The sequence below is a fragment of the Rhinatrema bivittatum genome, chromosome 2 (genome assembly GCF_901001135.1).
Source record: "Rhinatrema bivittatum chromosome 2, aRhiBiv1.1, whole genome shotgun sequence".
Classification (NCBI taxonomy): domain Eukaryota; kingdom Metazoa; phylum Chordata; class Amphibia; order Gymnophiona; family Rhinatrematidae; genus Rhinatrema; species Rhinatrema bivittatum.
Window position 1 is genome coordinate 692342007 of NC_042616.1, and position 27608 is coordinate 692369614.

General features: G+C 44.6%; 1 protein-coding gene across 1 annotated transcript in view; it reads left to right on the top strand.

Annotated features, from left to right (window-relative positions):
• Nucleotides 1-5430: 5430 nt before the first annotated feature.
• Nucleotides 5431-27608, top strand: part of LOC115085508 (glutamic acid-rich protein-like) — a 205050-nt gene continuing 182872 nt past the window's right edge. Inside the window, exon 1 of the mRNA XM_029591615.1 lies at nucleotides 5431-5579. Coding sequence (XP_029447475.1) covers nucleotides 5525-5579 — 55 coding nt within the window. The 5' untranslated portion in view covers nucleotides 5431-5524. The remainder of the gene's footprint in view (nucleotides 5580-27608) is intronic.

The window sequence follows — 27608 nt, forward strand, 5'->3', positions numbered from 1 at the left end:
TCTCTCTTTCTCTCTCCCAGTGGTAGTAGGTAGAAAATACAACAATTCTGGCACTTATCGCAAAGTGCAAAAAGTTATTGCAGTTTGCGCTAATACCTATGCGAAGCGCTAACATAGCACACTTTGCGATAAACTGTCTATTACCATAAAACACACCCCTTTTCCTATTGCATGCGATATTTAGTGTATTTTGATAAATCCAGGCCTGTGTTTGCTGTTGAATCAGGTGTGCTATACTTGAGAGGAGAGTTCACATCTGGTACTTCATTAGAAGATCTAAACTATTTAAGAAGACTTCAGGGTGGAGCAAGATGGCAGACACTCGCTAGACCTCTCTGTTAACCTCCCTCTGTGTTTGTCGATATTTCTTACCTGTTTATTGTTGACATGGTGAAGAAAAGAGGAAAGGTTCACACTTTTCCATCTGAGCTGCCACCTGCCCCTGGTTTGGGGCTGATAGAGTGGTTTGTCATCAGCGAGTCTTCACAGTTGGAGACGTCCATGCCTATAACTTGTGGAGAAGAGACTGGGGAAGTACTGCTGCCTCACCCTGGACATCTCATTGAGTACAGAAGAAAGAAGGACTTTAGAAAATCCAACTGGAGAGCCCCCATACATGGAGAGTCTTATGCAGACCACAACTCTGAATGATGACATCACTCTCCGAGATACAGGGAGAGTTTAGATGACCACAGTGTTGCCTGAAGTCATGGAAGTTCTGGGGAATTCATTGCTGATATCTTGGCATTTGTCCATGAAAGTGTCCCAGATGTCAGCTCAGATCAGAACAGATCTGCTCAACAAGGTTTGGGTGAGAAGTAAGTGTTGGCATTTTCTTTGATTCGTCCACAGACTTTAGAGGAAATTTGGCTCACTATTGAAAGGTTGGGGGAAATCTTTATCTGGTTAGATGACTTGGGTTACTTCCACTCTTCAGGATTTTGATGTGAGATTTCAAGAACAGGAGAAAGCTGTGACTGATTGTATTAAAAGATTGGAAAAAGTTGAGCAAAAGACTGAGCAGTTGCAAACTAATGAAGCAGTCTTAATGAAGGATAATATATTTATTAATCAAAAACTAGAAAATTTTGAGAATATTTCCAAGGCAAAGAACTTAAGATTAATTAATTTTTGTAAAGTTGATATGATTTCTCTGAAGGAAATGGTCAAAACTTATTTGATAGAGATCTTAAAGATTCCAGTTGAGTCATTTCTGCTGATTTCACATGCTTTTTCTTTTTTGCCATTAGTTAAAAAGATTCCTGGAACAACAGATTTGGAAATATCATCTACTCCTTTAGTTGGTAATAATTTAACTGCTTTTTTGGAAGATTCTGGTGTTAGTCAAGTTAGTAAGAGTACACAAATTGTTAATTTAGTGTTGCAACCTGATAAAATGTGGATAACGAAGCTGTTTTTTAGGCATAGAGATGAGCGTTTCTATCAGCGTAAAATCAGAATTATTCCTGACAGGGGGGAGGAGTCAAGATGGTAGGTTGGCCTGTGCACCATGCTGCCCGCTTGCTATTTTTTCCTGAAATTTTTTTGTTTCCTGCTATTGAATCAGAATGCCTGCGAAGGGGAAAGGGAGGATTAGAACATATCCCTAGATTCCTTCAACTTTGCCTGGACAGAAGACCATCTTGCAGAGCACAGGCTCAAGCTCCTGCTGTCCTGGTGTGTGGAGGAGGACCCGTCATGACTTCAGACGGGGTTTTTCTGAGCCCCCTGGTTGAGCGGAGACTGCCGGCAGCATGAAAGGCCATGACACTGCACCCCACATGGAGTCTTGGTGAGGAGATCCAGTTGTCAGAGGTCGAGGGAGCAGCACCATTGGATCTGCCCATGCTCAGCTCTTCATTGATTAATGGAGAGAATTCTATCCTAACTGTGCCAGCTGCTCTGTAAAAAACGGGCTGAGAATGGAGGTGGAAGTTTATCAGCACTGAATGTTCAACAAATGGATTACCGTTACGTCTGAAAAAACCTTCGGTAGTCACTTTAGACTCTCTGTGGGACTTGATGTCTTCTTTGGGGAAAGCTTTTTCAGACTGCTCGTCAAATATTAATATGTTTACACAGCAAGTTGATACTATGGTTAAGAATAATGATGTGAAAAAGCTGTTTCTGGATTTCTGATAAATTCAAGAATATGGAAGAAGAAATACAACATGTTAAAAATGTTCAGTCTATGATTATTCAGGACTGTTCAGTTCTAAACAGGAAAGTAGAATTTATTGAAAATTCCTTAAGACATCTGAAATTGCGAGTACTGAATTTTCCCAGGGTTTTGGGAGAGATTCCTTGGGTTAACATTAGAGGATATTTCCTAGAAATTTTGAATTTACAAATGAATCGGCTTCCCCTTGGATAAGGTGTATTTTTTACCTTTTTACATATGTACCCATGTGCAGACCTTTCTGTTGATACAGATAATTTATCTGAATATTTAGAATCATCTAATTTTCAAATATCTGAGTGAGCCACCTTGCTGATTTCTCTATTCAATGAAAGAGATGTTAGTATTGTTATGAAGAATTATTTCAAAAAAATCTAATGCATTATTCATGGGGCAAAAAATTAGGATATTTCCTGATTTAACTAAAACAACTCAGGAGAGAGGGAATGGTTTTCTGGCCTTGCTATTGGAGCAACCTTCTTCCTAAGATTCCCATGCAAATACATAGTTAAATATAATAGAGGAAATTATGTATTCTTTCTACCAGAACAGCTTAAAAGCTTTATAGATTCTAAGAAGATTTTGATTCAAGCCAGTAACATCTGAGTTGAAAAATCATCCACTATTGGAATGTGAATGCCTTTGTAAGTTAAGCCATTGCTATTTTTTTTTCTGCTTTTGCTTAGTGATGATCTCTTATATTTGCTGATCTCCCCCCCCCCCTCCCAATTAAGGTGGTCTAAAGGGTGTTGGCTGTTCTTAGTTAATCTACATTTCATTATTTAAATTTTTTCTTTTTGTACTCAATACCTTGTTTCTTCACAAAGTGGATGCTTTGTTTGAAATTTGTAAAATTCAATAAAAAAAAAAGAATATTTCCTGACTTCTTATGTAAAGCAGCAGAGGAGGAAGCAATTTTTACTGTTAAAACCTAGCATTCTTTTGATTGAAACACAGTTTTTTTCTCAAGTTCCCTAATAAATGTCTACTTAAAGAACAGAATGCTAGCTATGTTTTTTTCAAACCCAACCAATTAACGTTTTGAGCAATAAATCTGTTCCAGAGGCTGGAACATATTATGTTTGCATTTTTCTACAAGAAGTTTTATTCTTGGATTGTATCTTTAAAAATGCATAAAAAAGAAGACTTCAGGAAAGGTATGAGAATTGGGACTTGTGTTCTTGAACTATCTTCAATCTGAGTAATCTGAGTAACTGGGAAGAGAATGAGTTCAAGTGTTAAGAAGTATGCTTCCAAAGGATTTAAGAGACTTTGCTAGAAGAGTGACATCACAAGTTTAATAATCTTTCTGCTGTTCTATTATTTATTAACTTCATTTGAAACACAAATTGAATGCTGTAACTATTCTTCAGTCATTTAGTCAACTGTCAGTAAAGAAGTTGGAAACCACATTGCTTCTCAGTGTGCTTTCTGGATATAAAAGACTATGATTATTATGAATGCTGTTTACAAGGGCGGAAAGGGGCTTGTAGTGGGATTACTGCAAAAGAGCCTTGGAACTATTGTTTCCCCCTCACAGGGAGTCCTGGAATTCAGAATGAAACTTGCTATCCATAGAGAAACTGAGAGAAATGTATCCAGAAAGGGTCTGTCTCTGTTTTCTACCTGCCCTTGAATGCAGCTTAAAGGATCTGTCCCACCAAGGGGTTATAAAAGAAAATAAAAGCCATCGTAGGGTCAAAGCTGCCGTGTGTATGCTCCAGCAGGCCCTGCAGCTTCCTTCCTCTGCCCCTCCTCTTGCATGGGCCTCCTGGAGCCATGGAAACCCATGTGAAGGGGAGGGCCTTCTGGAGCATAGATAGCAGTTCTGGCCCCATGCTGCCTATCCTTTCTATTAAACTAGGCTGTCATTTTGCTCTGGGGCAAAGATGCCTTTTCAAATAACTCAACCCAAACATTGTTTTGATAGCTTTTGTATATTTCATCATGTGTGTATTGTAAGGGGGTAGAAGGAGTGATATGACAGTTGCCATTTGCTTTATTTCTTACTAGCCGTTAAGCCCGTAACAACGGGCTACATTTAAAAAAAAATTTCGGTCCATTTCCTTCCCACTCCCTCCCTCTAGTCTCCCTCCCCTCCCCTCACTCTCTCCTCCCTCCCTCCCACCTCTCCCCTCTATTCTCCCTCCCTCTCACCTTCCCCCCTCCCCTCACCTTCTCCTCCCTCCCCTCACTCTCTCCTCCCTCCCCTCACTCCCTCCCCCTCTCATTCCCCTCCCCTTTCAGCTCATCCACAGCCTAAAAACCCAGCCACCCTTCCTCGTGCGCGCCGCCGCCGCCGCTACTGCTCCTCTCGCTGCTGCTGCCGCCGCCGTCGCTGCTCCTAGCGACCCAGCGCCATTTTTTTTTTTGGGCACTCTGGCCGACGTGCTCGCCAGCAGGAAAGTGGCTCGGGCAGAGGTGGCGCCGGGCCAGCAGGTGGAACCGGAAGCTCAGGGGGAGGGGGAGAGCAACTCTCCCCGCACCTAAAAACCCAGCCACCCTCCCTCGCGCGCACTGCCGCCGCCGCTACTGCTCCTCCCGCTGCCGCCGCCACTCCTAGCAACCCAGCGCCATTTTTTTTTTTTCGGGCACTCTGGCCGACATGCTCGCCCGCGCATGCGCTGTAGAGCTGCTCTCTACTGCGCATTTGCAGCACGTCGGTCAGGGGTCCTTTATCTAGTAGATTGCTATTAGGAATAAGGTGGGGGGGGGGGGGAGGCAATTTTCAGTAGCCCTCCTAGTTCAAAGTACAAGGGTAGTTTTATACTCGTGAATCTAGCAAATTTTCGAAGAAAACTACAAATGTAGATTTTCTTTTGAAAATTTGATTGCATCGCTAACTAGTAACAAAAGCACCTCTGGCTTTTGCACCTCCATTTTCTGCAAAGACATGGGGGATAAGCACATTCATAGATCGGAAAATTCCATTCTGCACATGTACATTGGTGCCACAATCTAAACATGCTCCAAGGAATGCTCCTTTCTAATGGTGGTAAAAGCACATGTTTTGTGAACCCCACACATTCTTTATAGCTTTTCTAAGAAGGGCAATTTTCAACCAGGCCAGTTTACTCTAGTAAATGACTTTGAAAAAAGTATCCTCTAAAGATCTGCTAGCTCCCTGGGCTTTGGCACAAACAGAACTCTTTATGACATTCCTGATTAAAGATTGTGATGTGTCAGGTTCCATATGGTGGTTTCCAGGGAGACAGTATTCTAACTCAGTCAGGCATCAGATGTGGTGGGGAGTGGTATGGCCTAGGACTGCAGAGAAAGTCTAGTATAAATTCATAATCTCCCCTTTTATTTTGTCATGGGATTACTTGTCAGAAATGAAAAATCATGTCTGCTGAACTAAGAAAGCAGGAAACTGTACCTTATCGTCAAGAAAAAGCTTGTAAGTGTTTATCAGTTTTTGCCATTGTCTTTTAATTTCTCAGCTATATTACCTTCAGGAGCTGCTGTTTCCAGAAATAAGATGATTCATTCCCTCCCTGGATAAATAAATCCATAGTTATTAAGTAAGCATTACAATTATTCATTCATTAATATAGTGAGGCATGCCCAGCACACTTGGATAAAAATTACATTCAGTCGTAAGTCTTACTCCTGCTTTTGCTGAACACATCGACTGGTGAATATGCTGTCACTACTCAGATCAGCAACTCTCAAACTGGGACAGGAATAGTGTATTATCCCAGCCTAAAAGGGTAAGATAGGTTAATGAGAAAGGGGCCATGGAAAGAGAAGGACTTTAAGCAGTGAGGATTAGCAGAGCTGGCAGAGGCAGTGAGGCTTTGGGAATAGAGGAGATGGGGGTCCCACTCCTCTGATGGGGGTTGAGAGATAGGGGAGGGGTTTGTGTGTGGCTATGAGCTGGGATTTGAGAGGCAGGAGCTTCTAGGTGTGGGGAGCGAGGTGTCAGAGACTGGGAGCTCTGTGGGGGTATTCGAAGTAAGGGTGGGGGGAAGAAGGGCTGTGTATATTGCGTGTGTGGTGGTGGTTATAGTGCGTTAAAAGGAAATGTCCTGTTCCTCTCACTCTGATAAATGATCATCTTAATGTAGGGGTTTGCAGTTTCTTTTCAAAGAAAGGTAAGGTTGTCAAAGGATTCATAGGCTAAGGTTTGTGGGTACTTTTTACCTGCAGACTTTAGCCCTTATTTTCATAGCAGATTTATATAGATGAATCTGCTTTGAAAAATTGTGGGTGTGTGAAGAACCAGTAATAACTAACATATAACTAACAAGTTACACTTGTTCAGGAGCAAGTATACCTATGTGCATATATAATTATTTACCCCCTTACCCTACTTCTCCCTGGAATGCCTCTTTATAGTGTATGTAAAAATATGCACAAAATTACCTTCGTGTATACTTTTTGTTGCGATGTGGCCCGTGGCTGGAGCCACGAGCCGCCTCTTACCTCCGGTACCGCCACTCCACAGCCCAGCAAGATCACAGCCTGACTTCATCACGGTCCTGAGGCCACCATCTTCACCGCTTCTGCGGTCAGCCTGGAGCCGCTGACACCGTGGATCCCTGTGGCCCAGCTGCCATCTTGCCAGCGGCTGTGCCGCCCTGGACCCATCCGATACGGCTGTCGCCACAGCCAACGTCGGGGCCTGCCCTGAGGCCCAGCTTCCTCCGCTCTGTCTCCTCTCCTCCATGGCAAGCTTGGCCGCTGTCCAGGGTCCTGCCCCTTCTCTCCTAAGGGGCGGGCCCGTGGCTGTTCACTTTATTTAAAGGGCAGCAAACAGGCAACTCCCAGGGAGTTGCCTGTCTGCTGCCCTATAAAAGGGCTCTGCTCTCCGTCAGTTCTTGCTTCAGCAAGGAGCTATTCCTCCTGGGCTAGTCCTCCCAAGGACTTCTTGTTTCCAGCTCCTTCCTGGCATCTTGACCTTCTTCCATGGATCTTCGTTTATCTTCCTGGTCTCTGTCCTGATGTTCCTTGATGCCCTGATGTCCCTTGATGTCCTGATGTCCCAAGTTCCATCATGTTCCTGGTCCTAATGCTCCAGGTATTGTAGGACCCATGCCTCTGGAGATTCCCTGCTTTAATCCGAGTTTCCAAGCTCCAAGGTTTTATCATGTCTTCCCAAGCCCCGACTCCGGAGGATCCAAGGGGTTTCTACTAACCTGCACTATGAGACTTCCTGAGCCTCTCCCATTCTCCTTGTGGTCCGCGACCAGCCATCCAGCTGTGTAGGGAACGAAGGGGAAAGTGTGGTTCTTGACCAGCCCCACGTGCTATGCAGGGCGCCTGAGGGTCTTGCTCATCCCTCTTGTTTCCTGTCTTTATCTTATGCTCCACATCAGAGTTTTCACTCCAAGCTCCAGTTTTCATTCCAAGCTCCAGTGCCTACGGCCTCCTTCCTCCGTGACCTCTGTCTGGCCTGCTGCCTCTGCTATACCCTGCGGCTGGTCTGAAAGTCCTAGGAGTAGTCGGAGGACCACTCAGAGACCACCATTGCATTTGTGGTCTCATGGGCATGCAGGTCGGCGGAGGATCCCACTTCTAACTCCCAGACTTGGACTGTCTTCACCACAAGGGCACACATTCTCCTTGTTCCATGCTGGAGAGCCCTCGGTTGCGCTCCATTCCATCGTCAGTGCAACAGGATTTCCAAGCCTTGAGCATCCCGAGCTTAAGGCCAATGCAATTGCCGAAGCCATGTATCCAGTGGGACTATCCTTGTCCCGGGTTCTGTCCTGGACTCCAGAAAACATTTTTTTGGACCTTCTCCACGACCTGCTGGAGGCGCCAGCTCTCTTGATTCCATGACCTGCTGGAGGCACCAGCTTTCCTGATTCCACAACTTGATGGAGGCACCAGCTCTTCTGATAGTACGACCTGCTGGAGGCGCCAGCTGACTGGTTCCCATGACCTGCAGGAGGCGCCTGCATCCAGACTTCCAGTTCTTCGACAATTCCAGGATGGGGTTCCACGACCTGCAGGAAGTGCCTGCGCCCCACCTGATGTTTGCTGCCATAGCCTGATCCCACCACGTCTTTCTTGTCCTGTTCCTTGTCTTGTTGTTCTTGCTCTTGTTGTTCTTGATCTTGTTGTGTTTCTCTTGTTGTTTTTGTTCTCCGTTTCTTGTTCTCCGTTTCCTGTTCTCTTGCTGTTTCTTGTTTCCTCTGCTCCGCTGTTCCTTGTTCCCTCTTGCTCCGCTGTTCCATGTATTCCTGTTTGCTACGCTGTTTCTTGTCTTGTTCTTTGCTCCGCTGTTTTGCTTGTTTCTTTCTCCACTTGTTTCTTGTTCCATTTGCCTGTCCTTGTTCCATTTGTGCCTTGCTCTCCGCTGTTTCTTTGCTCTCTGCTTGTCTTGTTTCTTTGTTCTCCGCACCGTTGTTTGTGTTCTTGTTCTCCGCTCCGTTGTTTCCATGTTCTGCTTGTTTCCATGTTCCGCTTGTTCCCGTGGTTCCATGTTGCTCTATGTTTCTTGTTCCATTCCATGTTTTCTTGTTCCATTTCGTGTTTTCTTGCTCTGTTCCGTGTTTTCTTGCTCCATTCCGTGTTTCTTGTTCCATTTGCCTTTCCTTGCTCTTTGTTTCCTTGCTCCGTGTTCTTTTGTTTGTTCATTTTGTTGTTTCCCTGTACTTTCCCTTGTTTATTTATTTATTTATTTATTTATGAGTCACCGTGGACAATCTGCTGAACTACAAAACTTTCATCAATAACATCATAAAGGATTGCTTCTTTAAACTCCAAGTATTAAAGAGACTAAGATCCCTCTTATATTTCCAAGACTTCAGATATATTCTACAAACAATAATATTCTCGAAAATAGATTATTGTAACTCTTTACTGCTTGGTCTACCCGCTAACACTTTGAAACCTCTACAATTATTACAAAATGCCACTGCAAGGATTCTAACCAAATCCAACAAAAGGGAACATATTACGCCCATCTTAAAGAACCTTCACTGGCTCCCCATCAATCAGAGAATCTTCTATAAAACCATAACAATAATCCACAAAGTCATCAATAACCCTTCTCCAATTGACCTCACCATCCCTTTATAACTTCACACCTCTTCCCGTCCAACGAGGCTAGCCCAGAGAGGCACGCTAAAGGCCCATCCTCTCAAAACTTCACTTAGTAAAAGAGCTCTTTCCACCGCCGTTCCTAAGCTCTGGAACTCTCTCCCTCCTGACCTGAGATTGGAACAATCGGCACCTACCTTTAAAAAGAGACTCAAGACATGGTTGTTTAATCAAGCATTCTCCTAATCCCAATAACTATTCTGAACTTTTCAACAATCAACCTCAGGCCCAACACACTCAATTCCGAAAATGTATTCACCTATATTATATTGTATTTAAATTGTACTTTCCTTGCTCCGTTGAAGTTATTTATTGCTCTCATTAAGTTATTTTATTTATTTCCAAGTTCAATCTTCCCTGTTCTCTGTAAGACATTATTCTATATACTGTCAATTTTATTGTTGTAATGTAAACCGAATTGATTACTAACTTTGTTACTAGAACTTCGGTATATAAAACTATCAAATAAATAAATAAATAAATTTATTTATTTATTTATTTATTTATTTGTTGGTTGGTTTTTTTATACCGACATTCGTGGGTACATCATGCCGGTTTAAATTGTAACTGTTAAACAAGTGGAGAAATACAAATAACAGGATGGGGGAGCGGGAGCAGCGGAGAAGAGAGGAGAGAAAGCAAAAGCAAGAAAGATAGGTAGAAGGAGTGAAATTGATAGGATCAGAGCTGCGAACTGTAAAAGTATAATATATATACATGAAATAATAAATGTATATGTTATAAGGGAAAATCGATATATGTACATATTATATTGATGGATACATGAGATACATGAGAGTACATGAAAGGATACATGGATAAATGGAACATATTACATAAGTAAATATACAAGATAGATTAAAAAATATGCATATTGGTGAGTGGGGCTACACATGGAAGCATAAGTGACTGGAGTAAACAACTGGGGATTAAGGGAAACAGACAAAGGGAAGGTTGAGGGAAAATGGACAAAGGGAGGAGATTACTATGTACATTATGAGATGGACAAATGGAGGAGATTACTATGTTCATTATGAGATAGACAGGAGAGAGGAGTCTTGGAGGGGGTGTCATAGTAACAGTGGTCTGAGCTATGTTTGGTCCATATCTGGATAGGCCATTTTAAAGAGCCATGTCTTGATTCCTTTTTTAAATATGCGCAGACAAGGTTCTAAGCGGAGTTCAGTGGGCAAGGTATTCCAGAGGGATACCTTGCCTGTGGTTCCTTCCACGTCTCTTCCACTACCTGCAGGAGGCGCCTGCACCATCTCAGTTCCAGTTGTCCTTTCTGGACCTCCCAAAGGTGAGGAGAGGACTCCCTTTGAGGGGGGGGGGGTACTGTTGTGATGCGGCCCATGGCTGGAGCCACGAGCCGCCTCTTACCTCTATTACTGCTGCTCTATGGCCCGGCAAGACCACAGCCTGACTTCTTCACGGCCCCGAGGTCACCATCTTCACCGCTTCTGCAGTCAACCTAGAGCCGCCAACGTCTCAGATCCCTGTGGCCCGGCCGCCATTTTGCCGGCACAGCAGGAGTCGTGCCGGACCTTTCTGACAACATCAGGGCCTGTCCTGAGGCCCAGCTTCCTCTGCACCATTTCCTCTCCCCATGGCAAGCTCGGCCGCTATCCAGGGTCCTGCCCCTTCCCTCCTAAGGGGCAGGCCCGCAGCTCTTCGCTTCATTTAAAGGGCCAGCCAGGTGTGGCCCATCTGAACTCCTCCCAGGGAATTGCCTGTCTGCTGCCTCTCAAAAGGGCTCTGCTCTCAGTCAGTCCTTGCTTCGCAAGAAGCTATTCCTCCCAATGACTTCTTGTTTCCAGCTCCTTCCTGGCATCTTGACCTTCTTCCATGGATCTTCATTTATCTTCCTGGTCTCTGTCCTGATGTTCCTTGATGTCCTGATGTTCCTTGATGTCCTGATGTCCCTTGATGCCCCAAGTTCTGTCATGTTCCTGGTCCTAATGCTCCAGGTTTTGTAGGACCCGTGCCTCTGGAGATTCCCTGCTTTTAATCCGAGTTTCCAAGCTCCAAGGTTTTATCATGTCTTCCCAAGCCCCAACTTCAGAGGATCTGAGGGGTTTTTACTAACCTGCACTATGAGTCTTCCTGAGCCTCTCTCATTCCCCTTGTGGTCCGCGACCAGCCATCTGGCTGTATAGGGCACGAAGGGGACAGTGAGGTCTGCGACCAGCCCCACTTGCTGTGTAGGGCGCCTGAGGGTCTTGCTCATCCCTCTTGTTTCCTGTCTTCATCTTAAGCTCCACATCAGAGTTTTCACTCCAAGCTCCAGTCTTCATTCCAAGCTCCAGTGCCTATGGCCTCCTTCCACCATGACCTCTGTCCAGCCTGCCACCTTTGCTACACCCTGTGGCAGGTCTGAAAGGGCTAGGAGCAGTCAGAGGAGCAGTCAGAGACTACCATTGCATTCGTGGTCTCATGGGCATGCAGGTCGGTGGAGGATCCCACTTCTGACTCCTAGACTTGGACTGTCTTCACCGCAAGGGCACATATTCTCCTTGTTCCATGCTGGAGAGCTCTCGGTTGCGCTCCGTTCCATTGTCAGCACAACAGGATTGCCAAGCCTTGAGCGTCCCAAGCTCGAGGCCAACACAAGCTCCAACACTTTTATGTGCACAAGTCCTCCCTCGGGCAAATTATAAAAAGCCAATTAAGTGTATTAAATTGTGTTTAAAATGCATAAATGACTTTGAAAATTACCTTCTCAGTACTCATCTGGATTAAAAGTCTTTGTAGAGGTTCAAAGAGACAAAATTTGAAGACTGTATTTTGTAATTATAAGCCTGTTTATTCTGTGTAAATGGTAACCTGCTGATCATATATAGTAGGCATTTGATTTATTATGCAGCTTTGTTTTGGATTTATTGATTTAGCTATAGCAGTCCATTGATAAACCAATTGTAGTATAACAGGCATAAAGCTTGATAAATAGTACATTAATAAACTACTCTGATTTACTTTTTGTAAGACATTTTTTAAAGACCCAGTTTCAGATCCACTGCCTTTCAGAATTATAAAGAATCCCGAGTTGAGTCTTTTTCCTCCACTAATTAGCATTATGGATTCTAGCATATAAATTGTTGGTCTTTTGGAGATACTTTAGACTACAGTTGAATATCCTGCACTCAAAAAGCAGCACTTAAACCCTGATCTTCCTGAAAATGATCTTACAATTTCCAATTCACCTACCTTATCTAAAGTAATAGAGAAGGTTGGTCAGATTCAATTATCCATTTTCTTTTTTTTTGGAAACAAAAACATGCATTACATTCAAAGCAATCCAGATACAGAAGAGGTTACAGTACTGAAACTTTGAGCTTACAGCTCTAATCAGTGAGGTCAGTTTATCAATAGACAAGGATAAAGCAGTTTATCTACTATGACTGGTTATGGATTCTGCATTTGATACTGTTCATCACCAGTTTTTTTAAATCGATTATCCATGGTTTAAATCCTTTTTAGAAAACAGGCCTTTCAAGTCACTTGGAACTCTACTGAATCCCTGCCAAGTCATCTTGACTGTGGCGTCTGACAGGATTCTGTCCTTTCACCTATCCTTTTTCATTGATATCTTGTCCCCTTTAGTGACATTGATACAGAGTTTGGTTTTACAGAGTTAATTTTATGCTGATGACATTCAGATTCTTACAAACTGTGATAATGTGCCATCAGTTTCTTTGACTACATTTAACAAAGTAGCCAAGGGCTTGAAATCATTTAAATTCAAAGTCAACCCTGGCAAGTCTGAGGCTATGTGGTTTGCTAGAAAACAAACTCTCAACCAGCTTCCCTCTCCTGTGACGGCTGGCAATTTCATTCAGACTAAAGAAATGATTAGCACCTTGGGATTAAGAATTGATGCCCTGTTAAATTTTTCTTCGCACATTTCTCATCTGATGAAGATTTCATACCTCTTTTTACGATTTATTCATCAGCTCAGACCCTTCCTTAATTCAGCTGATTTAAAAACCCTTACTCATTCACTTGTTCTAAATCAGATAGACTACTGCAATGCTTTATTTCATGGTCTAACTTCAAATCAGATTAAGAGGCACCACCAGACAGTCCATAATATAGCAGCAAAATTGGTCATTGGAAAAAAGAAAAGTATGATTATGTTACTTCTCTTCTTCAGGATTTACACTGGCTTCGTTTAATTCCACATTCAGTTTTAAATTGGATGCCTCATTTTCAAGGCTTTGTGATGGGGGACTCCCCCATATCTTTCTAGTCTTATTGAGGCCAATGTAATAAATTAGATTTTAGCATAGGTTTTATTAAATGTGGACGTTAAAAATGTGATCCCTGCAGGATGCAGGAAGCTAATGACATGCAAATAAACTAGGAGTGAAAAACGCCTGCTAAACTGAAAAAGCATGCTTTTTTTTCACTTTGGGCTATTTGCATGCTAGCCCATGCTGAAAAACCCAAATCAAACCCAAATTCCCCAACTTCTTCAGCATGCTGAACCACCACGCCCTCTCACAAAAATGAAGCCTGGCTTAGTGGATCAGGCAGTCCAGGTCCGGGAGTCCTCCCAGCCTCCGTCGCTCACCTTCTAAATTAAGTTAGCTTTGGGTCTGTCTGGCTCACTTTTTAGAACAAAGTCTGCCAGCAAGGTCCGGATCCAAATCAGTTCTCCTCCCTATCGCCTCCCATATCCCTTAGAAATTTAAATTGGGACTTGCAACTTCCAGGTGCCTAAATCCCCCCTTGACTGGGAACCTCCCTGGAAGACCTTACCTCCCCCAGCAGGGTGGTTCTCTCACTGACATATAATATTGGAGGGATCAATCAGCAGTCAGTGAAGGAGTGAGTACATTAATATTAAGTGCGCATCATTAATATGACAGTCTGCATCAAATCTCCCCTGCACCTCTTCTCCAGGGTATACATGTTTAGATTCTTTAGCCTCTTCTCATAAGTCTTCCAATAAAAACCCCAAACCATTTTGGTTGTCCTTCTCTGGACAGCCTCTTTTCTGTCTCTATCCTTTTGGAGATACGACTCCAGAACTAAACACAGTACAATTCTGAAGGCCACTCCGGTCTTGGAATACCACAAACATGCCTGATTTCCAGGATATCTACGTGAATAAGCAGGGCTGGCTCTAGGCAAATGGCGCTCTGTGTGAAATTCGTTGATGGTGCCTCCTCACAACAACTGATCCCTACTCCTCAGGAACAAAGGTTAAGGAAGTCAGACTGGGAAGAAAAGGAAGAAGAGTAAACACCCATCCCCCTGCAGACTGATAAGGATTATCAGTAGTGAGCACACTATCCCTCTCCCTCTGACCTCAGTGTGCTGCCCATTTTCTCCCCATCACTCCATTGTTGGCCTTAGAAATATAGATATACACATTCTCTAGATATAGAAATGCTGCAGATATGGAAGGAAAAGACATATCTTTTCATTTTCTATCAATCAAACATCACTGAATTACACATCACCAGAAGAAATGAGCCAAAAAATCTCCAACACAAATTTAAAATTTTGTCTATATAACCATGGAGTAATGCATACTGCTAGACTATTCATACTTTGCCCTGACATAAATGTTATTTGGCAACTTGGCTATAAGACATTACAAGAACAATTCTTAAGGGTCCTACATACAATAAAGAAAGCCATGGCCAGTTCTAGCCACCCAGCAAAACTATTTTTAAAATCATCTGACAACATTGCTCAACAATTTTAGTAAATGGATACAAGATCTTATTCAGATGATATTTAACACCTCATAAATTACACAAAATATACCTATAGGTGTCAGTTAACTGTTGGAGACAAATATAGAATAAAGAGACCATAAAGCATAAATAGAAATGTGCAAACAAAAACTGAACTAGAAATCACAACAAATAACATCCAATAATTAAAACTAATAAGGATATAAAAATCTCCTACTTTCCATACCTGGGATCTTTTGATTTCCAGTCACCCTGAAATTGTTGAAGATTGGGGAGTATGGACTGCACATACTTTATCCTCTTTCTCTCACTTCTCACTCACATCCACTTACATATGTTTAGTCTCTCAAATATTTCTTCTCTCATACACATGTCCATGATCTCACATACACTGCCTCTCTCTCACATAAACAGAATGCTACAGTCCCATCAGGCCTTCTTTCTTCAGGATGCGGTGGGATGGAGTCCGCTGCAGCCCTGCCAGGCCATCTTTCTTTGAGCTGCTGTGAGATGAGGTCCACTGTGGCCCCACTGGGCCTTCTCTTTTTGGGCCATGGTGCCCCTTCAGTCATGGCACCCTGTGCAGTTGCCCAGGTCGCACACCCAAAAGTCAGATAAGCACATGAGGTATATTTGTATGCATGTCCTAAGAACATAAGAACATAAAGCTTGCCATAATGAGTCAGACCAAGGGTTCACGAAGCCCAGTACCTGGCAGGATGCCAAGGGGTAGATAGATTCCAAGCTGCTTATCCCAAAAATAAGCAGTGGATTTATGCAACTCTCCTTTAATAATTGTTAATGGACTTTTCCTCCAGGAACTTGTCCAAGCATTTTTAAACACAACTATACTAATAGATTCTATCACATTCTCTGGCAAAGAATTCCAGAGCTTAATTATGCGTTGAGTAAAAAAATATTTTCTCTTATTAATTTTAAATGTTTTACCCAGTAACTGCATTGTGTGTCCCCTGGTCTTTGTACTTTTCAAAAGAATAAACAACTGATTAACATTTCCTCGTTCCATTCCACTCATTATTTTATAGAACTTTATCATATTTCCCCTCAGCCATCTCTTCTCCAAGCTGAAGAGTCATAACCTCTTTAACTTCTCTTCATAGGGGAATTGTTACATTCCCTTTATCATCTTCACCATCCTGCTCTGTACCTTTTCTAATTCTGTTATATCTTTCTTGAGATGTGGTGACCAGAACCGAACGCAATACTTAACATGAGGTCACACCAAGGAGAGATACTGAGGCATTATGATATTCTCTGTTTTATTCTCAATTCCTTTCCTAATAATCCCTAGCTAGGGGTGTGCATTCATTTGCAACGTATTGGCAATCCGCAAAGTATATGCCATATTCGTTGTATTCGTGGGGGTCACGAAACATATGGTGAACCCCCACGAGTGCAACGTATCAATAATGAATAAACCCCACCTTTCTACCCCCCCCCCAAGACTTGCCAAAAGTCCCTGGTGGTCCAGCAGGAGTCCTGGAGCCATATCCTGCACTTGGGCCGTCGGCTGCCAGTATTCAAAATGGCGCCGATAGCCTTTGCCCTTACTATGTCACAGGGGATACCGGTGCCATTGGTCAGCCCCTGTCACATGGTAGGAGCCCAAGATGGTGCTGGCCATCTATTACTCCTACCATGTGACAGGGGCCGACCAATGGCACCGGTATCCCCTGTGACATAGTAAGGGCAAAGGCTATCGGCGCCATTTTGAATACCGGCAGCCGACAGCCCGAGTGCAGGAGATCACTCCAGGACCCCCGCTGGACCACCAGGGACTTTTGGAAAGTCTTGGAGGGGGGGGCAGGAGGGTGGGGGGGTTGTAGTTAATTAAATTTAAAGGGTTGGGATGGGGTTTTTTTTGGGAAATAAATACATATGTAACTAATGAATGGATCGGGGTCCCCCGAGAATGGATGCAACGGATTTGGGTCCCGAAGAAGATGAATACCGAATGGGACAAATCCGTCCCTGCTGCACATCCCTATCCCTAGCATTCTATTTTCTTTCTTGGCTCTGCTTCACACTGATTTCATCATATATTTTCAATGATGACACCTAGATGCTTTTCCTGAGTGGTGACTCCTAATATGGAACCTTGCATTTTGTAGCTATAATTTGGTTTTCTCTACCCTAAGTGCTTCACTTTGCATTTCTCTACATTACATTTCATTTGCTATTTGCATGCTCAATCTCCTAGTTTCTCTTGCAATTTCTCAAAATCTTGTGATTTGACAACTTTGAATAATTTTATGTTATCGGCAAATTTGATCACCTCACATGTTGTTCTCATTTCCAGGTCATTTATAAATATATTAAAAAGCATCAGTCCCAGAACAGATCCCTGGGGTACTCCACTATTCATCTTTTTCCATTGGGAAAATTACCATTTAGCCCTACTCTCTGTTTTCTATCATTTAACCATTTGGCAATCCACAATAAGACACTGCCATCTATCCCATGACTTTCTCATTTTCTAAGAAGTCTCTCATGAGGGCCATTTTCAAATGCTTTCTGGAAATACAGATGTACTATATCAACTGGCTCAGCTTTATCCACATGTTTATTTATGCCTTCAAAAAAATGTAGCAGATTTGTGAAGCAATACTTCCATATTAGCTTTGTTCCATGAAACTATGCTTATCTATGTGTTAAGAAATTTTTATCTTTATGATAGTTTCTACCATTTTGCCTGGCACAGACATCAGAATCACTGGTGTGCAATTTCCTGGATCTCCCCTTGATCCCTTTTTAAAAATTGGCATTACATTTGCAACCTTCCAGCCTTCAAGCACCATAGATGATTGTTATGCTCCTGCCCGCAAGAAGCGTGGGCAGGCTCTTACCTTCTCACAGACAGCCAGTCGGGCTGCTGATGCTTTTTCCCTGAATCAGCTGGGGCTCCCCGCAGCTGTTCCCATGCGGCCAGCTTCTCTGTTCCTGCCTTCCCCCGACGTGCTGCTGTGATCCCGGGCCCTTCAGTCAGCAGGCCGTCTCTGCTGGTGCCTGCTACAGCCCGGGTCCTTGCCTGGCTGGGAAGCCGTCCCTGCCAGTGCCTGCAGCCTGCTACAGCTCTCTACTCTGCCTGCAGTCTTACCTCTCCTCCTGGGGCTGTCTTCACGGCATGGAGCCGTTCCTGCAGTCAGCCCTTCTCCTGCTTCAGTCCTTGCAGCTCTCTGTTCTCTCTGCCGGTGCCTGCAGCCAGCCTTACCTCTCTCTGCTTCTTCCTGCTTCTGTCCTTGCAGCTGGGAGCTGTTCCACTGACCTGCCTTCACCCAGCTCCAGCCCAGGGCTGCTCCACTGCTTCCCTGGCCTTCCACGTGGCTGAGGACGCCACCAGCTTCCAGCTCTTCTCTCCAGCTCCCTAGGGTGCGAGTTCGCGTCTCTCTGCTCCTCTTCAAGGGCCAGCCAGGTGTGGCCCCCTGCTGACCCCTCCCTGGGCGTTGTCCACCTCAGCCCTACTAAAGGGCTCAGCTTTCAGTCTGTATTTGCCTTCGCAAGGAGTTGGTCACTCCTGAGATCCTTCGCTCCAGGAAGTCGTCCGTGTTCCAGCACTTCTGCAAGGTCCTGTGTTTCTTGTTACCTGTCGGAGCTCCTCGTCCAGTCCTGATGTCTGCTTGCCGTTCCAGTCCCAAGGTCTGTCTTTTGATCCAGTACTCATGTTCCAGTCCTGATGTTCCTGCTGTTTCAGATGTCCATGTTCCAGCCCTAAGGTGTGTCTCCTGTTCCAGTATCTGTGTTCCAGTCCTGTTGTTCCTGCTGTTCCAGATGTCCTTGTTCCAGCACTGAGGTCTGTCTTAATCCTTGTTCCTGATCCTGATGCTTTAACCTGCCTTGAGCTGCCAGGAGTGCAGCGTATCCTTGCCTCGAAGCTGCCAGGAGTGCAGTGTATCCTTGCCTCGAAGCTGCCAGGAGTGCAGCAACCTGCTCTTCCCTGTGCTCTCCCGCTCACAGGGTGGTCCGCGACTCAGTCCCGTGGGTGGTCTGAGTAGGGCGCCCTGAGGGACAGTGCCCATGTCTTCCTTCAGCCCTTGTTCCTGACTCCACCTCCGTGCATCCAGTACCTCGTCCTGAGTCCACGTCTGTGCCTGTCCACGTCTTTGCATCCTGCGCCTCGTTCCTGAAGTCCACGTCTATGCCTGAGTCTATGTCGTTCCTGAGTCTCGTCTGAATCCATGTTCCTGTCTTCGCTGCCCTGGCCTCCATCCGGCCTGCCGCTTCGTGCCGTACCCTGCGGCAGGTCCGAAAGGGCTAGGAACGTTCGGAGGACTGTTCACAAGACCAACATTGCGTTGTTGGGTCTTCCGAAGCGTGCAGGTCCAGAGGAGGGCCTGTCTTCCATGTCTCTCCAGCCCTGCTCCCGTCCAGCTCATGCTCGGGCATGCCACGCCTCCCGCGGCACCTCTTCAGAGCCCTCTGGGGTCGAGCCGTGGCCCAAGGACACACATCACCCAGGAGTGGGATCGCTCTCCTAGCGCTCCACAACAGATGATGACATTGATAGTTTACAAATTTCCAATAGCAGTTCCGTAATGTCATTTATCAGTTCTTTCAGCATTCTGGGAGATATACCCTCTGGTCCAGGTGATTTGCTACTCTTTAGTTTGTCAATTTGCCCTACTACATCTTCCAGGTGCACTCAGATTTGTTTCAGTTCCTCTGACTCATCAACTTTGAATATCATTTCTGGCATGGGTATATCTCTTACTTCTTCCTCAGTGAATACTGAAGCAAATAATTCATATAGTTTCTCTGCTATGGCTTTGTCATCCCTAAGTCCTCCTTTTACCCCTTGTTCATCTAATGGTTCAACTAACTCCCTTGCAGACTTTTTAACTCACATGTTCCTGAAAACGTTTTTATTATGAGCTTTTGCTTCTTCTTTTCAAATTTTTTATTTGCTTTCCTTATCAATTCTTTGCATCTGACTTGCCAGTGCTTATGCTGTTTCCTGTTTTCTTCATTCAGATCCCTTTTCCATTTCTTGAAAGCTGTTCTTTTAGATATTATAGCCTCTCTCCCCTCACCTTTCAAACCATGCCAGTAGTCATTTAGCCTTCTTTACACCTTTTCTAATGTGTGGGATACATCTGTTCTGGGCTTCCAAGATGGTATTTTTAAATAACATCCATGTCTGAGCTAAACTCTTAACTTTTACAGTTGTTCCTTTCAGTTTTTTCCTAGCCATTTTCCTCATTTTATTATAGTCACTTTTTTGAAAGTTAAATGCTGTCATAATAGATTTCTTGTTTTGCTCCTTCCAGTTATTAAGTCAAATTTTATAATGTTGTGATCATTATTGCCAATCCAACTGTTACCTCTTACACCAAATCCTATGTCGTACTAAGGAATAGGTCTAAAATAGTTTCCCCTCTTGTTGGTTCTTGTACCACCTACTCCATGAAGCATTTATTTATTTCATCTAGGAACTTTACTTCTCTAGGATGTCCTGATGTAATATTCTGGGGTAATTGAAATCACTTATTATTACTGTGCTGCTGATTTTCTTAGCTTTCCTAATTTCTTTTAGGATTTCATTGTCTGTTAGTTCATTCTGGCCAGGTAGACAGTATTACACCTCCATTACTATTTTATTCCCTTTTTCACCTGTAATTTCTATCCATAAAGATCCAACATTGCATTTTGCTTCCTGCAGAACTTTTATCCAATTTGATTCAATGCTCTCTTTAACATATAGTGCCACCCCTTCATCAGTTTGATCCATTCTATCATTTTGACATAATTTGTACCATTGTATCACAGAGTCCCATTGGTTATTCTCGTCCACCAGGTCTTGGAGACATCAATTATATCTACCTTTTCATCCATTTTAACTCTCCAATTTTATTTTTTAGACTTCTAGCATTTGTATAAAGACATTTCAATATATATTTCTTATTTGTATTAATAACCTGCTCATCAGTTGACAGGGGAAATGTTATGATCCGGAAGGTGGACCCTTGGTCCGGCGAGGGAATGAGGTCCTCTCGTCGGTAGGCGAGGCCAATCTGAAGGTTGCTGGAGGTATTGGATGATAATCCGGATGCAGGCGCCTCCTGCGGTTCGTTTAATCCGGATCGCTGGTGCCAGCAGAAGCTGGCGCCTCCAGCAGGTCGTGAGAGTAGAAGCTGAAACAGAGATAGTCCGGAGAACCAGAATCAGAGTATACCACCTCCAGGCTGGGGATCAAGAGCCAACGTCCTCCGCAACCAGTCCAGGGGTCAAGAACCAGAAGAATCCACAGCCAGTCCAAGGGTCGAGCGCCAGAAGAAACCAAAGCCAGTCCGTGGGTTGAGAGCCAAAGGAATCCAAAGCCAGTCCGAAGGTCAGGAGCCAAACGAAATCCAAAGCCAGTCCAGGGATCACAAACGGAGAATCAGAACAGGAACCAAACACAGGAACACCACTAGAGCCAAAGCCAGGGCAAGGTCTGAAAGCTCAGACCTTGCCTTAAATAGTTGCTAGACGCTGCAGGAAGGAACCCCTACTTCCTGTCGGGGTTCCTTTAAGGCTGAGTACTTGCCGCCCGCGCGGCCTTAGCAATCTTCAGGGGGTGTGGCCTCAGCTGCTCCGCGGAGACGCCGCGGCCATCTTGCAGGGCAGGAGCCTTGCCGCCGACGCGGCTGTTGATTCCGGCCCTCACGTCCCGCGCCCAGCCCTGCTGAGAGGGTAAGTGGGCGGTTCCCGGTCGCGGTTTACCGCGACCGGTGTTCATAACAGGAAATTTGGAATCTTTCTGTACTTTATTAAAGGCACCTGATCTCCTTTGGCATTTATTACAACCTCTCTACTGGGATGCCCTATTTTCCCTGTTGTCCTAGTATCCTTCAAAGATACATCATTCTGAACCATGTTTCTGAGTGACTATCGGCTTTCCTCCAAAATCTACTTTAAAAGCTGTGTAATCTCCTGTTTAAAGGTTAGTGCCAACAGCCTGGTTCCACTCTGGTTAAGATAGAGCCCATTCTTTCAGAAAAGGAACCCCCCCCCCTTCCCAAAATGAAGCCCAGTTCTTAACAAATCTAAAACCATCTTCCTTGCACCATTGTCTCATCTATGCATTGAGACTTTGGAGCTCTGCCTGCCTCTGAGGTCCTGCACATGGAATGGGAAGCATTTCTGAGAATGTTACCCTGGAGGTTCTGGATTTCAACTTTCTACCTAAAATCCTAAATTTGGCTTCCAGAACCTCCCTCCTACATGTACCAAGACAGCAGTCTCCTCCCCAGCACCATCTAAAATCCTATCTATGTGATGCATGAGGTCCGCCACCTTCGCACCAGGCAGGCAAGTTACTATGCAATTCTCATGTCTACAAGCCACCCAGCTATCAACCTTCCTAATAATTGAATCACCAGCAGTAACAGCCATTCTAATCTTTCCCTCCTGGGCACATACCCCTGGAGACCTATCCTGAGTGCGAGAGGATACTACATCATCTTGAGAGCAGGTCCTAGCTACAGGATTTCTTTCTGCCTCATCAAGCTGATGCTTTCCTTCCAGGTGGCTTTTATCCTCCAAAGCAACACAAGGGCTACCAGACTGGAGGTGGGACTTCTCTCCTATGTCCCTGAAGGTTTCCTCTATATACCTCTTTGTCTCCCTTAGCTCCTCCAGATCTACCACTGTAGCCTCTAGAGATCGGACTCGTTCTCCAAAAACTTGAAGCTCTTGCATTTAGGGGTAGATTTTCAAAAAGCGCGCCTTCGCGTACTTTTGTTGGCGCATCAGGCGCAAACAAAAGTACGCTGGATTTTAGTAGATACGCGCGTAGCTGCGCGTATCCGCTAAAATCCTGGATCGGCGCGCGCAAGGCTGCCGATTTTGTGTAGCCGGCGCGCGCCGAGCCGCGCAGCCTGCTGCCGTTCCCTCCTCGGAGGGAACTCGCTTTCGCCCTCCCCTCACCTTCCCCTCCCTTCCTCTATCTAAGCCACCCCCCCGGCCCTATCTAGACCCCCCCCCCTACCTTTGTCGGGGGATTTACGCCTCCCGGAGGGAGACGTAAATCCCCGCGTGCCAGCGGGCTGCTAGCGCGCTGAGACGCAACCTGGGGGCAGTTCCGGAGGGCGCGGCCACACCCCCGGACCGCCCCGGGCCAAAACCACGCCCCCGGGCCCACCCCCGAAACGTCGCGTCCTGCCCCCAAAACGCTGCGCCGATCTGACACGCCCCCAACACGCCCCCGACACGCCCCCGACACGCCCCCCTCGAAAAACCCCGGGACTTTCGCGAGTCCCGGGGCTCTGCGCGCGCTGGTAGGCCTATGGAACATAGGCGCACCGGCGCGCAAGGCCCTGCTCGCGTAAATCCGGGCGGATTTACACGAGCAGGGCTTTTAAAATCCGCCCCTTAGTGCACACATATGACCTCTCGCCAGTTGGGAGATAATCATACATATAGCACTCAGTGCAAAAGACTGGAAAGCCTCCCTCTCACTGCTGGACTACTTCCTGCATCTTAATTTTGTTGATTTTTTAACAATTGAAAATTTCTAAGGGAGCAGGTATGTAAAACTAACCTAAACCACTTTTAATCTATGAATTTATTTTATATGTTTCTGGCAATGATCCTCAAAACACTACAATTAATCTACCTATATCTTCCTAGTTACCTAATTTATTAACTCTTGTTTTGAATTAGATTACTAATGTATAAAATCAGCAACAGATTTCTCCTACCAATCACAATTACCATGTAAAATCAAAACATATAAAACCAAATAAAAACAGATAAGGTCTAGTAAACAGATGATATAGTAAGGTAAATGGACAGAGTACAGTAAGGAAGTTTGAGGTGCATGTACCATTATGGTCCTCTTCTGCTGCAAATGGTGCAGCGCCCCTGGAAGCTGGTGCTATAGAGTTTGAATCCTGGATCGCTCGCTGTGACCTCTGGAGTCCTCTCTCGGGGGCTGCTGGGTAGAACATGCAGATGAGCCTTCCGGTCCTCTTTTGTATGGAAACATATCTCAAACATATTCATTGTGGATATTCTGCAAACCAGATCTAATTGTGGCACTCCAGGACTGGAATTGCCCACCTCTGATTTAGAGGAAAACAAACAAAATGCTGTTTATATATTGAACCCAAAGGGGCTATGGATGGATATTATTAGTTGCCTTTTCCAAATTGAAGCTCAAAGACAGTTACAATTCAGGTATTTTTGTTACTTTCCTGCCAATAGGATTTACAATCTATCAGGACATTGAAATATCATCTCTTGTAAAACGGGCACTCATGATTGAGCATCCACTCTCCTAAAGCATGCCCAGCCACCTCTCCTAGGCATGCGATGCATTATTTAAATAAGGGGTCACGCTAAAAAGGATATGCTAGGGATAAATTGTGCATCCCTAGCGCGTCCATGGCTTTGTGTGCCCAGAAGAAGTGGCTGTGCGCCAGTTAGGAAAACGGACTCAATTAATGGGCATCTGTTTCCCTAATCTGACTGCTGGCCGATTTTTTTTTTTTCATACAGCTTCCTGTGGTTTCTTCTACTTAGTATAGGGATGATACTAAGTAGGAGGATCCACAGAAAAGCAGTATTTTGGACTTTTTTGTGGCTTTGTATGGTTTCTTTAGATGGCTTGGAGCACATAAGACAATGCCGTTGGGTACACGATGATTTTTTGCATCTGGGGCAAAAGCTAATAGCCTCATCTATATGCATTTACATATGATGAGCGCTATTAGTTGAGCACTGGTTTAGATGCATATTTTGGATGCACTAATCCCCTTATTGCATTGGGTATTAGCCTAGTGCATCCAGAACATGCGTCCAAGAGCTTGTTGCCTATGCACTAGGCTCATCGCACAATATAGTATCAGCCTGCAAGTTGTATGTGAGACAGTGGGAAGTGAAGTGACTTGCCTAAGATCACAAGAAGTATCTGTGGAAGAAGCAGGATTCAAATCTTAGCATCACTGGTTCTCAGCCTGCTGCTTTAACCAGTGGCTACTCCTCCATGTTGGGGTAGACATTAGGGATGTGAATCGTGCTTCTGACGATTGAAAATATCGTACGATATTTTCAAAGTCGTCAGAAATCGGGGGCTACCCGAAACCGATAGGAAAACCCCACAAAATTGTTCGTGAGGTTCTCTTATTGTTATGGGGGCGGGCGGGAAAAACGGCACACCAAAACAATCCCTAAACCCACCCTGAACCTTTAAAACTGATCCCTTAGCTTCCCCCACCCTCCCAACCCCCCCAAAACGTTTTACAAGTACCTGGTGGTCCAGTGGGAGTCCCGGGAGCAAACTCCCACTCTCGGGCCGTTGGCTGCCACTAATCAAAATGGTGCCGATGGCCCTTTGCCCTTACCATGTGACAGGGTATCCGTGCCATTGGCCGGCACCTTTCACATGGTAGGAGTATTGGACGGCCGGCACCATTTTATTTATTTATTTAAATTATTTTGATATACCGATGCTCAAGAACCATGTCTTATCGTACCGGTTTACAATGAACTCGGGGTAAACCAATTAACACTGAAAGCAAAAGTTACATTACAACAGGGAAAGTCAAACAGGGCTGTTAGAAAAAAGGATAGATCTTTAAAAATGGCACGGGCCATCCAGTGGATGGCCGGTGGGGGGGGGGGGGAGGGGCACCAACTGTGCTCCCATCCCTCTTTAGTAATGCAAGACATTTTGGGTGGGGGAGTCTAAATTTTTTTTTTGTTGTGAAGGGTTTGGGATAGAAATGTTGGCTGGTGTGATACTGAGCAACTGACTTTTTGTGGTTTATCTATCTATGAGTTAAAGGTGGGGTGGTCCCTTAAGAGATTAGAGGAGACGATTGGTTGGGGAGTGGCCAGGGAAGGAATACATTCTGGGTCAGTTTAGCAGGAATTGCTTTTTTTGAGTATGGAGTAGAGAAAAAGAGGGACCGCCAGGATATAGGGATCCAGGAGTAGGCTTGAGGATCCTCCCAGTAAGGAGCTGGCCCATGGAGGAGCTTTTCCTCTCAAGGGAAGAAGCCCAAAGACAAAGAGGTGGAGAGGAGGTGATTTGTCCCCCTTGAGGAAATGGCTGGGAGCTAGGATAACAGGGTGGTTCCAACATGAGGATTATCCCAAAAGATGGTCAGTGCATGGAGGATGCCAGGGAGACCCACATGCTGCTGGAAGCACTGAGGGGTTGATTTCATGGATGTATGAGTAAAGAGAGGGGGGATGAAGTGAGAGGCCTCAGGAGTCATGGATGTGAACCCCATGTCCTACATAGGAGTTTGATGTTTAAAAAGAAGAGGAGTTTGGAAAGTATGATTTACCTGTCCCTTTGTGAGAGGTGAGATTACTCATAGAAAGATGGGTATCTGAAGAATGGAGAATTTCTGGTACTAAGATATCAAAAGATGTAAGCCATACGTTTTGTTTAATAAATGAAGAAAGTTATGGGAGTAATAGAGGGAAGAACATGCTTTGAGATGGGAAGTGGTGTCCCAAATGCTGGGGTACAATCTTTTGGTTAAATGCTGGTCTTGACCACGTATCCCATGAACTCTGATTTATTCACTATTGTTTATCTGCCCCCTATATATTATCTCTAGAGTTGTTGGCTGGGATTTCCAGACAAATAAAAGTTGAGTGTTTGAAGATAATCTTGAATTGTCATTTTTCCAGGTGTCAAGGGGGAGCCAGCAAAAGGAAGGTACCCTGAAGGGCAGAGTTCATAGAGGGGAGAAAGGGATTTATCTCTTCTTGATTAGGTCAAGAAGGAAAGTGAGTTGCAATATTCACCCTACTGCCTTTATTCTGGTCTACCTTACCATCTGCACAACCCATTTGCTGAACCCAAAATAAATCAAAGAAATTGACCCTTGCTATATAAGGTTACATCCTCTTACTTTTTTATGTACCTCATAAGAGGAGCTACATAAATATATATGTTCAGTATATATTTATATATATATATATATATATTTCTATATATCTATGTCTATCTCTATATCAATATCTCTATATCTCTCTGTATATACTGTATATTTGGGCTGCTTTGAAATTTACAAACAGATATTTGGCATGATTTGAAAAAAGATGTTTGCCCTGTCTAAAAGGTGGAGCCAGCCTTTATTCTCCTTTATAGGGATCAGCTCACCCCACTGGAACCCATAATTGGCAATTTATACACCTAGGCTTGCATCTTTTAATCATATTCCTGAGCCATCAATCCCAAATAAATTTACTCCATGCCCAGAGTATTGCTTCTGCTTTCAGCACAAACATCCCTACACATCAGGCACACATCTGTACCCTAATTCTTGCTGACCCGCCCACTCATATTTCTGGCTCACACTCATTTTTAGGGGTGTGCATCCGTTTTCGACGTATTGGCGATCCGCAACGTATTTTGTCCTATCCGTTAAATACGTGGGGAGGCGAAACGCATCGCGACTCCCCATGTTTTTAACTTATCCGTTTAATTTGGTGCGCCCCGCGGCGTGCGCCTTTCTTCGCTCCCATTAGCTACTAGCTACCTATGATTTTCACAAAATGGCAGCGCCCATCCCTACATTCAAGAGACTTACAGGAAAGGGTCGGACAGGTCGGTATGGATACCGGAATGCAGCGTATCCGCGCTGACATTTTGTGACATGCACTGAATGCAGCCAATCGTGCTGTCATTCAGTGCTCTCTGTCGATTT